At 46.8% G+C, this 12,817-nt stretch overlaps 1 protein-coding gene across 1 annotated transcript; it reads left to right on the top strand.

Annotated features, from left to right (window-relative positions):
• Nucleotides 1-4,298: 4,298 nt before the first annotated feature.
• Nucleotides 4,299-11,677, top strand: LOC133900430 (uncharacterized). The gene is made up of 9 exons (XM_062341576.1): nt 4,299-4,785; nt 4,881-4,976; nt 6,210-6,314; nt 6,819-6,971; nt 7,709-7,792; nt 7,887-8,015; nt 8,109-8,288; nt 11,010-11,126; nt 11,206-11,677. The coding sequence occupies exons 1-9, from the start codon at nt 4,411-4,413 to the stop codon at nt 11,368-11,370; spliced, it is 1,404 nt and encodes a 467-aa protein (XP_062197560.1). The 5' UTR covers nt 4,299-4,410; the 3' UTR covers nt 11,371-11,677.
• Nucleotides 11,678-12,817: the final 1,140 nt, after the last annotated feature.

The raw sequence follows: 12,817 nt of genomic DNA, 5'->3' as shown, positions 1-12,817 counted from the left end.
CTTTTCGGGGAATTCATTTTTATTCATCTAGGGATTACACTAGGATGATGCCTCGTTAAAAACTTTGCACCCCCATAATAGGGCTTCCCCTACAAGACAAAGAGTACAACTCCGAAGGTGTCTATTGTGGGAATGGTACCACATTGGCTCCCACCCGTTATCTTTGGCCATATCAGCTAACCCCGCAAGCAAAGTAACAAAAGTAATGTCGAGGTAGAGATGTTTTCCCTATGATCTGCAGGGATTAAGCCGCAGGGCATACAATGAAGACCTAGAAGTCCGAGGATGCAAGCGATGATCCCAATGGGAACACATGAAGCAAGGAATGACAAAGGGCATAAGTGGTAACGAAGCCCAGGAAGCAAAGCCTGGACGTGAGGACCGAAGGATGAAGAGATGCAGTGAAGCCCGAAGGAAAAAGGGTACAAAAAAGACCTAAGGATGAAGGCCTTCAACAAGAGAACAAAAGCCTACCCTTAGAGGAACCTGCAGGTTAGCAAGAATCCGATGAGAAGATAACCAGAGGGAATCCGCCAGTAGCCCTGAAGGGAGACCCGAGGCAGGGTCATTTTGGACACATGTCGGGTCTAGGTAGTACATGGCAATGTAAATGTACAATGATAGTCATACCCAAGGAATATTCCGAGATATTCCTTGAGGTTAAAAGGAATATTCATGTGGATAAGGGGCACAAATGTAATGATGATCGGGGTTGCTAAGGTATGGCTATAAATACTCTCAGCTAGCTGCTGTAATAACAAGGAGGAACAATTATTACACTCACTATTATGAGTCCACTGTTCACTATGTTGCGATCAAAATCCCAACAGTGTCTACATTTACATTTTATCCTCGAGTTGGCTCTCAACAGTGTGTTCTCTTGCTCCTCTGCATCTGCTCCAGATGACATGTGCACCTTCTGTTGACCCAGAGCATGGTCATGCTCTATCCTTCGAGCTGTGACATGATTCCCCAGACAGATATGACACCCTTCGGGCCAGGCATCTTCATACATAAGTAACCATGGTGTACTACCACATCAAATTTGGATAGTGTTCCTCTCCCGAAGATGGCATTGTGCTGGTAAGACACATCCACCACATCAAACAGGACATTCTCCGTCCATGCTCCCCCCTTTACCGAAGGATACCAGGAGTGAGATCTGTCTAATGGCTTCAATGGGCTTTCCCCAAAAGCCTTGTAGCGGGGTCCCAGCTGGCTGCAAGTGGCTCCTAAGAATTCCCATCTGATCAAAGGCTTCAGCAAACAGAAGATTTGCTGAACTCCCCACATCAACCAATATCCGGAGCACTTCTGATCTATACACATTCGCGAAAACGATGAAGGCGTCAGTATGAGAGTAATCGAGGTCTCGAAGGTCTTCCAGAGAGAAGGTGATCGACTGGTCAGACCCTCGAGACTTGATGATTGGGGAACTAGTTCCCACATGATTGACCATGTGTACGTACTCTCTCCGCTGCCTCTTGGATTCAAAGTCATAGCTGGATCCCCCGAAGATGGCCAATATCACACTCCCAGCTCCTTCCATATTTTGAACGGATCTTGCCCCTTCTAAGGGAGCCTTGATCGCCATCCTGGGTGCCAGTGGCGGCAACTCAGGTGTCTGCGAGTGACGCGGGGAAGGGGCTCCAGCTGAAGCCATGTGATAGTAAGGTGGATGAGAGACCATGGGGGTAGACCCAAATCTTGAACACTTAGCGCCTCCATGTGGTGTATCCCTCGGGGGTCATAAGAAGACCCAGATCCGGGGGCCCTAAAGATCCAGGGGCACAACTTGGTCGTATGTCCAGCATCTTCACCATGCACCACGTAGTATAGCGGTCGGGGTGGTCCGATACCATGACCTCGACTCCTCATCAAGCTCCACTTCTCTACTTGCTTCTGTCCTGACCCTCTTTAATACTGAGAACGCTTCGCTTATGACCTCTTCGACTAGTTGAAATAATGGTGGTGGGACTTGTGCTTGTCTAAGGACCGATGGGTCTCCCTCGAATGCTCCTCTTTCTCTTTCCCGCGAGGCACTTTTTCCTCACCTGTCCTGTGATTTTGAGCCTCCAAAGTCGGTTTATCAACTTGCCTCTGAAGGTTGTCCTCTTCGGCCCTCAGGTACTCTTCCATCTTGGTGAACAATTCATCTACATCCTTGACCGGCTTCCGTGCCAGGCGTGACGCTAATGCTCCAGGCCAAAGCCCCTGTCATGCGGCATCTATCACGGTGTCATCACTGAGGCCCTTCGCTTGGCACTTCACTTGCACAAAAGCGTTGGGTGAGCTCCTTTAGGCTCTCGCCTTCCTTCTGCTTCACTGCAAATAGATCTCCAACGGTGACTGGGGCCGCATAGTTGCCCTGGAAATGCGAGAACAACACCTCTCGGAGCTGCTTCCAGGAGTATATTGTCCCTGTAGGGAGGGAAATATACCACGAGAGACCAATTCCGTTGATGGCCAGGACGAAGGCCTTAGCCATGGTTGATTCATCTCCCCCTGCGGACTCCACCCTAGCCTCAAAACTCATAGTGAATTCCCTTGGGTAGGTTTCATCGTTGTACAAGTGCAGCCGAGGCATCTTGAATCCTGAAGGCCACGACCATGTCTGCAGGCCTGTGGACAGTGAAGAGGCTTAGTCAACCGCCCGCAGAAGGAAGAGGTTCCTCCAACCCCCACCGATGAGCCACTTCTGGGTCCCTGCTGTTACTGAGTCCCCCCGAAGGCCCTTGCTGAGAGGATATGGACTGACGGAGAGACATGAGCTCTTTACGTAGCTTCTAAATCTGCTTGTTAACTTCCTCCACCTGGTGTTTGTACTGCGTTGTGTTGCCTTCGTGAGCTCCAGCTCTATGGTCCCCTTGGACATGTTGTGTAGTCACGCGATTCTCCTGAACATCCGATGCGGCTGCCTGATCCTCTTGAGTGACTGGTGCAATTGCCTTGGATGCTTTGGTTTTGCCTTCTGCAGCCCTACCGACTCTGGGTATCTCAACTCGGGGGGCCTCACCCGAAGCTCCAACCCCTTGTCGCCATGGCTCCTCCTTGCTGCGATGGTGTTGTCAAACCCCCCTTGGCGTCCTCAGATTCTTGCGTTCTTCCCTTCCTAATCTTCGGTGGCATGAGGTTACCACATGGTCGTGGGTTCAATCCCCACGGATGGTGCCAAATGTTGGGATCTTTAATTGCAATATAATGAACAGTAAACTCATAACAATGAGTGTAATAACTGCTCCTTCTCGTTATTACAATGGCCAGATGGGAGTATTTATAGCCATATCTCAACCACTTGATCAGTATTACATTTGTGTCCATCATCTACAGGAATATTCCTTTTAACACTAGGGAATATTCCAGGATATTCTAGGGGTATTACGGTTAATGTACATTTGCATAGCACTATTCTAACTGGAACTGACACGTGTCCCAAGAGGTCCGCATCAGGTCCCCTTCGGGGCTATTGGTAGATTCCCTGGTCATTTTTCCGCCAGATTCTTACTAGCCCACAGGTTCCTCCCTTCACGTAGGGGACATCTGACCCGCATTTGAAGGTGTGTTTGGTTTCCCGGATGAGGTTTTGTAAAGATGCATCGTATAAGTAAGATGAGAGAGAAACAGTCTGAGCGGAGTCATATTTGTTGACAAGAAGAGTGTTGGTTTGTTGTATCTATCTGGGCAGTTCGAGCTGAGTTTATGTTTGATTGACTGAATTTGATGCTGCATGAGCGGATATAAGAATTGAGATTATAATTAGTTACTCGTATGAAGATGATTTTGTGATACTAATAAATGGGATCATCTGCACGAGCGAATGCAAAACCTGCATCCCTCGGGCTAGGATGAGACTATATATTTGAATCTGTTGAGCTAAGTTATAACAGTAGATATGACCAATCAAATATGCTTCTCTATGAGATTATACGCATCCATCGAATCAAGTTAAAAGAGATTCGGACAATCAAACGCACTCAAGAGCAGAACTGAGGTGAGAACAAGCTGCAGCTCGGTTGGTCAGTCGCTCCAGGTGCGAGCGCTGCCACTCGGGTCTCACCGAGGGATTTATTCCCCAGTTGCTTCCAAGATAGGTCCTAAGCGCAACATATGATACGTACACGCGTGTATTAAGTAAGATATGCGTGCTCGTACCGAGGGTCTAACAGCCTCCGATCGATCGTGTGTTTAAGTGTAGTGTGAGTCGTGTGCGTTTTGTATCCTAATAAAAAAGCAGAGCGAGGCGCTGCCCTGCCACCCTCCCATGTTAACGCTGTCGCTGACCACTGGACCCCACCAGTGCTCCCTTCTATCTCTCTACATTTCCAGAAAGAAGAATCTCTCTCTAGAATAACAGCAGAAGCGTGGCAACTCGCCACTTGCAGGTTCGAGATCTGCGCCCCTGTCCCCTCTATGCAGTTCCCCTCCCCTCCTATTCTTCCAGACCCTTCCGCCCACGCGGCCGGCGGCGCCATCTCCACGTGCGCGAGGCGAGCGGCTTCTACGGATCCTTTGGGGAGGAGAGGAGAGGGGATGCGGAAGAAGGCGCGGGCGGTGCCGGAGTGGCTTAACAGCCCGCTGTGGGCGGCCCCGGCGCCGCCGCCGGCCCCACCGGACCCCTACGGCGCCGACCTAGCCCCCCGGCCGCCGCCGCCGCCGCCTGCTCCCGTTCCGCCGCCGCCGTCCTATGCGGAGGCGGTGGGGAAGGGTAGAGGTGGGGAGGAGGAGGACGGCGGCCGCGGGGAGGCGGTCCTGCGGGCGCACCTGCTCGCAGACTTCAAGGCCGCGGTGGGTGGGACAGGGTTTTGGTTTTGGTCTGGGTGATTGCTAGGGTTTTGGTGCGTGTGGCTGATTTTGTAGTGGATGTTTTTGGGTGGGTGCAGCTGTGGAAGAAGGTGGTGAACATGGGGGAGCTACGGAGGCTGGCCTGCCTCGGCGTGCCGGACGGCGGCGCCGGCGTCAGACCCGTCGTATGGAAGGTCCCCACTCGCGTTCCCTTCCCTTATTTTCTGCTGCTGTAATTTGCTGTTCTCTCTGTGCTCGGAAATTTTTTGCTTGAGAGTTGGGACTTTGGAGTTCTCCATTTCTCAATTGTGCTTGAAGGCTTTAGTGTTTACATTTGATCGGAGGTTATTTAGAAATTTAAGGACAGTATTAATAGCAATGTTAATGCAGCTGTCCTGTGCAAGTTAGCCAGAGAGAGACCCACTGTGCTCTGCTTTAGAGTGCATAATTTTAAGGTGAGAGATTGGGGTTGTGAGGTAAATGAGGAGGGGAAAATGTCTTGGTCCTATGTCAAGTTTCACTGGTTGAATTGGAACATGGAAATCGAGTTGGATTGTGTGCTTGCACCTGTCAAGAGAAATGGCTCCCAAAAGAAACGATGACATGACCCATGGTGTAAAAATATGTAAGATCCTTAAGCTATATCCCTTGAAGCTCAAGTTCATCCACCTTAAAAGACCGATTTTGTGCTATTATTGAGTATTCCACCATGTACCTGCATGGACCCCTTTAATGAAAACAAGCTGTCCACAACAACAATAACAAAGTCTTTTACTCCCAAGCAAGTTGGGGTAGGCTAAAAACAAGCTGTCCACAAATGGCACAAATTTTTTGTGTTATGTCTAGGAATTGAAGCCTGCAAAGTTGCAGAAATTGGAATAGGATAGAGGCCCCTACAATTTTTTCGCAGCTTTGTTAGTCTGGTTAGCATGATATCTTCCTATATTTAGTTGTAAAGAAGTGACTTTGATAGATTTTCTGTCAACATCAGGGTCATGCTTTATACATGGGCTCACTAATAGTTTGAACCAATCACTTGGAAGGTAGGTCAGACTGGGCTATGATCTATGTACTTGCCTACCTTGTGTTTGGTACAACTCTCAAAAAGTTATGTTATTCTTTCGTAACCTTGAAAAAACCTTATCCTCATGGGTATATCTGTTTACATCTTTTCATATACAGGTAAATCATCTGTGCCCCCGTGAAATTGCTTAAACTGATATTCTAAATTTGATAGTTACAGATTAAGCATTGCAGTACTCAGTTGTCACTGACCCCAATTTCTTCTACCATGTGTGTTATGTTACAAAGGTTCAAGAATGCAATCTACGATCTGCTGATATTCTCGTCTAACAAAAAACATTGATTTTTGTATCTAGCTACCTCTGTACACAAGAAATTTATTCTACTATCTTTATAGTGTGCAGCTTCTCTTGGTATATTTGCCAACTGATCATGCTTTATGGCCTCATGAGTTACAAAAGAAGCGGAGCCAGTATAGCGCATACAAAGAAGAGTTTCTTCTAAATCCTGTAAGTTGATATTGCCGGTCTCAACTATCAATCAATGATGATCTATCAGTCCTAGTTATGTTTGCACAAGTTAGTATTTTTTTTCCGCCAAAGAAAAGAACTAAACCTAAGCCTATAACATCAGGACAGTATTTGGAGCTGTTAGAAAAGGTCCGCTTCTTGTTTGGTAAGAGAGTAGTTTTGTGGTTGTTTTGCCTGCAAATAAACCTTGAATGTACCCCAAAGTATGAAAGCCAACTGGTCATACTGGAGTAATGTTAGCTATAATTTCGTAGCTTTCTTATATATGTCAGTTATAGGCTTATATCAAAAGTGAATCATCTAAGAGATGTACCCAACAACACCGTTATTTCTATCGAGCCGTAATCTTATTATTTGGAGTTGTTTTAAGAAATGATGTTTAGCATAATCCAGAAATGTTGTTTTAGTGATTGGTTCTTTTTAGGGCACTTAAATTGGTTATGTGAGTGTTCTGACACTATCCTTTGTGTGATCACTGATCAGTCAGAAAAATTACGGAGAATCGAGGAATCAAAGCCGTCGAGAAAGAAAGAATTAAAAGTCGAAAGAATTGGCTTACTCCCAAGATCAGAAGTAACTAATGAAGAGCACCCTTTAAGCTTTGGTAGATCTAGCTTGTGGAACCAATACTTTCAGGTACTATTTCATTGAATTATTCTGTGAGCGTTGTGCTATTACAAGAAACTAGAGTTGTATGCATGGTTTGCAAAACCAGTGTTTTTTTGGGCTATTTGTGCTTATTATCTCCTAGAGTTTGTGCATGTTTTCATAATATATTTTGTAACTTGGAGAAAAAGGATCTTAAATTATTTTGTCCCGTTTTCTCTGGAAGTTGGTGCTTTTGGCTAACTTGAATTTGGATTTAGCACTAAAGGTCTACCAAGTTCCAGCCTAGGACTAACAGGAGCAGATTCCTAAAGACGTTGTTTTCTTGGCCCACCTGTGGGATTTGTAACACTAGTTGCACAACTCATGTCTGGGAGATGTGTGTACTGTGTAGTGCATGTGCAACAGGCCAACGCCACTATCTTCCATGGTTGCACCAGTTTGACCTTATTTTTCTTTCATTGGAGATGGTTAAAACTCCCATGTTGCATTTGGTCTCTAGCTTTGAAGTTGTGTGGTTTAGCTGAACCAATCCTTTTATTTATTCTAGCAAAAAAGAAAGAGTGTCATGAAAGGCGAGGAACAAACATAGAAAAGTTGGTTCTTCTAACTTACCTGTTGAATGATGTGCCAACACTTATATTCAATTCAAGGTTTTATGTTACTTGTACATTTGATGTTCACTGAACGGTTTATGTGCTGCCTGAATGTGAATACAGAATATGGTTATGCTTTCATCATGCTCATGAGTTGAATATATATTTCAGGAGTCAGAGATACTAGAACAGATTGACCGAGATGTAAAACGAACACATCCAGATATGCCATTTTTCTCAGCCAAGTCTAACCAGGTTCTCATTCAGTGTTTACAATGTTCTTCATTCTTACAGTTACCTATTGTACAAATATAAACTGATTTGAACTAATCATTTAAACCCATATCAGGAATCTTTAAGGCGTATTCTCATTATCTTCTCAAAATTAAACCCTAGCATAAGATATGTGCAAGGGATGAATGAAGTTTTGGCACCTCTATTTTACGTGTTCAAGAATGACCCTGACACAAGCAACTCGGTAAGGTTTTTTTTCTTCTGTTTATCGTGGTTTTTCATTTTTTCCTGATTGCAGGTGTGATCTCTCTTCTTCACTTCCTTATTGGAAATACAGGCCGCAGCAGAAGCAGACACTTACTTTTGCTTTGTCCAATTATTGAGTGGCTTTAGAGATAATTATTGCAAACATCTTGACAATAGCAGTGTGGGTATTCGATCTACACTCTCAAAGTTATCTCAACTCTTGAAGCGTCATGATGAAGAGCTATGGCGTCATATGGAGGTCACTACAAAGGTAGGCAATATTCAGTACTAGCTTTCTGGTGGCAAGTAATATAAATTGCTGTATTTTGTGGGATGAAAATGGTCTACTGCATGATTTTCCTAATTAAGCATGTGTCATGCTGAGGGTGAACTGAGAACTGCACCGAGTGAAACTTCTTATACTAGTTCTTATCTTTGCATCAATAGCTGAAACTACACATCTCATCATCCATGACCTTCAGATCTTATCCACGTAAAATCAATAGCAGAAACTGAATGTTGAGATTAAGTGGGTAAACAGCTTATCTATGTTAAGGGTAAAAGTGTCTTTTCCCCTTTCTAGGGTTTCTTCTCCTTTGTACTACATATATGCCCTTTTTGGGGTGTTCAATACAAGCTTCACGTTCGTAACATGGTATCAGGGCTCTAGGTCCTTCTCGATCCAAACCGAAGCTCCATCGTCTTCCGCTGCTACTGCCCCAGGAGGAGCAATCTCCACTCCCAGGGGTGGCCACTTAGCTGTAGTATAGTTGTAGATTGTCAAGCAACAGCAGCAGTAGCAAGCTCCGTTGTGCTCCAGCCCCGTTCGCATGCGTTGCCCTTCGCCGGATATGCTGCCGGGGCGCTCGACCGCCCTGCTCCCTTCCGGCGCCACCGACTAGATCCGGCCCTCCCGTCGCCGGATCCGCGCAAGGGGTCATGCTGTTCCAGCGGGACAACGCCATGGCCTGCCTACACGGTCAGCTCGCCGTCGCGCCCCTCCAAGAAGAGAGGGAGGCGGCCGCCGCACTCCCGCCGCTCCCGATGCGCGGACGCGTCGCCTACCTCATCCACCACTCCTGCCGCTCCCGTCACGTGGATGTGTCGCCTGCCTCATCCGCCACCCCCGCCGGCCCGCCACTCTCGACGTGCGGACGCGTCGCCGCCCTCCGTCTTGCTGCCTCCCCACCCGCTAGAGATCCGCACCCGCCGGTGGCCAACGAGGAGCAACCATGGCCGAGCGAGTGGCATGCGACGGCGGTGTGCTTAGCCGCCAGTCATCTCCGCCCGCTGCGCGGGAGTCACCCCGCACTGGCCTGATGTGTTGGACCCCATCCCCGATGCGTCGTCAGGCCTCCTCCGCGCTGGCCTCCTGCTTTCGGATCCGCTACCCTGTCGTGCTCGCAGATGGCCGCAGTGTGCCGCTTCTTGAAGGACGCTGCCCTCCCGCGCCCGCTAGCCAGTCTTCCTCGCCGGATCCGCTAACGCCAGGGCCCACAGCTGACGGACCCATGCTTGCCTCGCCTGGATCTGCGTCACCCCGCTATTGGAGATCCGCCTCTGCTCAGTTGCCGGTCTCCGCCCTCCGGCCTACCGCCAGAGGCCTCTCCTCTTGGCCACCGCCTTCATATCTCTCCCATGGTGGGCAGGGCATGGCTGCGCCGTCAGCTATTGCCTCCATCCATATCAGCTCTCCATCCTTTTGCTTGATCTGCTTGACCGTGGTGATGCTTACTGCTCTGCCTGCTACTTTTGTCGCTGCTACTAGTATGCGAGTCTAGTTAGAGTATTCGTTCTGCTACGTGCATTCCAAATCCGCTGCACTCAATCTTTGAGTTCATTCGTGCCATGCTAATCCACAAATCATTGTCAATCAGCCGATTGCTACTTTTTCTTTTACGATTGGCCGTCCTTTTGGCCAATCACTTTCCAGCGCCGTTGAAGCTATGTGCTCTGACCATCGTGTCATTGAAGCTATTTGCTTCGACCATTGTGTCGTTGAAGCTATGTGCTCCGACCATTGAGTCGTTGAAGCTTGTGCTCCGGCCGCCGTTGCCATTGAAGCTATGTGCTCCGACAATCGTGCTTCTCTTCGGACCTCCTTGGCATGACTCGACGTCTCTTCGTGTCATCTTCGTCACCCTTCGTCATGTTGCTCCTGCCCTTCTCTTCTCTTGGCGGCCACAAGACTCTAGGTTGAAGAAGAAGACACACCAGAGCTACATGCCATGATGACAAATAGAGTCGGATTTGGATGTATCTTTTGTTAGTGTTGTATTGTGTCCTAAGTCTAGTGCTTAGCGTTATATCCTTTTCAAATGCAACGCTATTGCATACGCCTTGCATTTGAAGAGAGGGGGGGGGGGGGTCAAGGGTAAAAGTGCATTTTCCCTTTTCTAGGGTTTCTTCCCCTTTGTACTACATATATGCCCTTTTTGGGCTGTTTAATACAAGCTTCACATTCGTAACAATCTAAACGTTAACGTTAATGGGGGGTCAAGGGTAAAAGTGCATTTTCCCTTTTCTAGGGTTTCTTCCCCTTTGTACTACATATATGCCCTTTTTGGGCTGTTTAATACAAGCTTCACATTCGTAACAATCTAAACGTTAACGTTAAGTTTATATTTGTACAATACGTGTTGGAGATTTCCGATAGGGTTTCTGATTACGTCAAAGATGCCAAACCTGAATGTTGAGATCAATAGATTTAATTGCATTTATAAAAAATAGATTAAATTGCATTTATAAAGATAGATTAAATTGCAAATCGTATTGAGTGTGTAGCTACCTGTAGAATACATTGGTATTTAGCAACTGGCGGGACAGCATTTCTTGCATGCATGGCAACCAGCATGCTGAAAGCATGTGAAGGATAATATCTGACACGTGTTTTGTCTTTCTCCAAGTGAAATTGTAGGATTAATACTAATTTGCTTTAGTATGTCTTCCCGCAATAATTGTTTATATTGATAATTGATTGTTGAAAATATAGGTGTACCCACAATATTATGCATTTAGATGGATCACATTACTGTTGACAATGGAGTTCAGCTTCAATGTATGTATACATATCTGGGATGCAATCTTGGGCGATCCAGAAGGTCCACCGGTATGTAATTACCTCCAAACTAAATCTGTGGGCATCTTCCTCGGAATTTGGGGCTAAACCTTTGCATGTTCATATGTAGGACACCTTGCTGAGGATATGCTGTGCCATGCTCATCCTAGTCCGGAAGCGCCTCTTGGCTGGAGACTTCACCGCTAACATCCAGCTGCTGCAACACTACCCAGCAACTAACATTGATCACCTCCTCCACATTGCTAACCGGTTGAGAGGAACTGTAGCAAGCTAGCGATTCGCTTTCTTCCCTGCATACCTGTAAAGCTGTACCGCAATTTTGTCCGTGTGTATCAGGTTTTATAACTAGCGTTGTGGGTAACATATCGGTGTTTCTAGAGTGGTACCGTTATGTTTTGTTTCGCCGTTTTGGTATGACCAGCCGGAATGTGGCCTAAGATGGGACCCTGAAGGTGCTGGGGCTCTTGATAGTGAGCTTCTGTTTTATGGTTTACATTGAAAACATTTGCCTGGCGGTTGGCACTACGGGAAAGGAAAGAACCGTTGTACTTATTCCATGTGAAGAAGGGTGTTTCTGGATATGTTCTGTTTGTCGAGGAGACGGGCAAAAGATGATTGCTATCCGTTGCACTGTACTCGTTTTTTTTTTCTGAGAATTACAAGATGTAGGAAAACTTGTTCAAGAATTGAATATGGCAAGTTGGGACTCAGGGAGTCAGGAGTGGTTGTCGCCTATTATTTGTTGATCAAATCTGTTAGATGGGTGACGCATGGCCAGGAAGACGTAATGCTCTTACATTGGGGCGAGAGCGGTGAAGACGTAATGCTCAAACAAATAACTTATGAATAGATTCATGAAATAAATGATTGAACTTATGTATATGGTGAACTTATATTGATACGTGTATATGGTGAACTTATATTGATACATGTATATGGAATCATATTATATCCACGATCTCAATGATGCATGGATCGCAGACATTACTAAGAATTCCATGCCGGTCATTGTGCTATGCTTATTGATGTTATGCGTAGACTTAAAATTGAAGAGATGTGGTCCGGCTTTGTTGCACTACTGGCTGATTGGAGTGGAGGAGGTATGTGTCTAGGATAAGACGATGGGTGTGCGTCCATCAGGAACTAAGCCGGCGGTCGATTTAGTATGCTTTTATGATAAGAGAAACATCTATATATCTCTACTACTTAGAAAATATATCTCTCCGCTTATCTCCGCACGTCGCCCTCGCTCCCTTTCCTCCCCCGATCTCTGTAACTGCCCCACGCGACGCCGCCTCCTCCTCGCTCACTCCCTCCCGGATCCACGCCGCCTCCTCCCCGCTCGCTCCCTCCCGGATCCGCATGAGACCCGATTGTTGTCCTCGATCTGCCGCGCTCTCGGTGCCCCGCATCTGCATCATCGCCCTTCCATCCTTACTTCCGACGCGCCGCCAATCGGCCCCTTCTTCAACAAGTCGCTGCCCTCAGCTCCCAGCTCTTATGCGCCACCGGTCATCTCCCAACGACTCCAACCCCGCCCCAAGGACCACACCATCGCGCCCCTGTCACGTCCCAAATCCTTAATTACGCAATTAAGCATAATCACGCTTCTTAAATATTATTTTTAATTTTGTGTAATTAATCTGGAATGCTAATGCAATTCATCTAAAGTCAATTGGATAAGATAAATGAATTCAGGAGGGAAAAAATGAAATTTGCAG

The sequence above is a fragment of the Phragmites australis genome, chromosome 19 (assembly GCF_958298935.1).
Source record: "Phragmites australis chromosome 19, lpPhrAust1.1, whole genome shotgun sequence".
NCBI classification, from domain to species: Eukaryota; Viridiplantae; Streptophyta; class Magnoliopsida; order Poales; family Poaceae; genus Phragmites; species Phragmites australis.
The sequence above is the reverse complement of the archived record's forward strand: the minus strand, read 5'-3'. Positions and strand labels throughout refer to the sequence as shown.

What these genes read in the sequence shown, in the direction of transcription:
- LOC133900430 (XM_062341576.1), top strand. Translation starts at nt 4,411, where the DNA reads ATGCAGTTCCCCTCCCCTCCTATTCTTCCAGACCCTTCCGCCCACGCG. An exon ending in TCTCAGCCAAGTCTAACCAG is followed by an intron (nt 7,793 to 7,886) that starts GTTCTCATTCAG and finishes AACCCATATCAG; the next exon opens with GAATCTTTAAGGCGTATTCT. An exon ending in ATATGGAGGTCACTACAAAG is followed by an intron (nt 8,289 to 11,009) that starts GTAGGCAATATT and finishes TTGAAAATATAG; the next exon opens with GTGTACCCACAATATTATGC.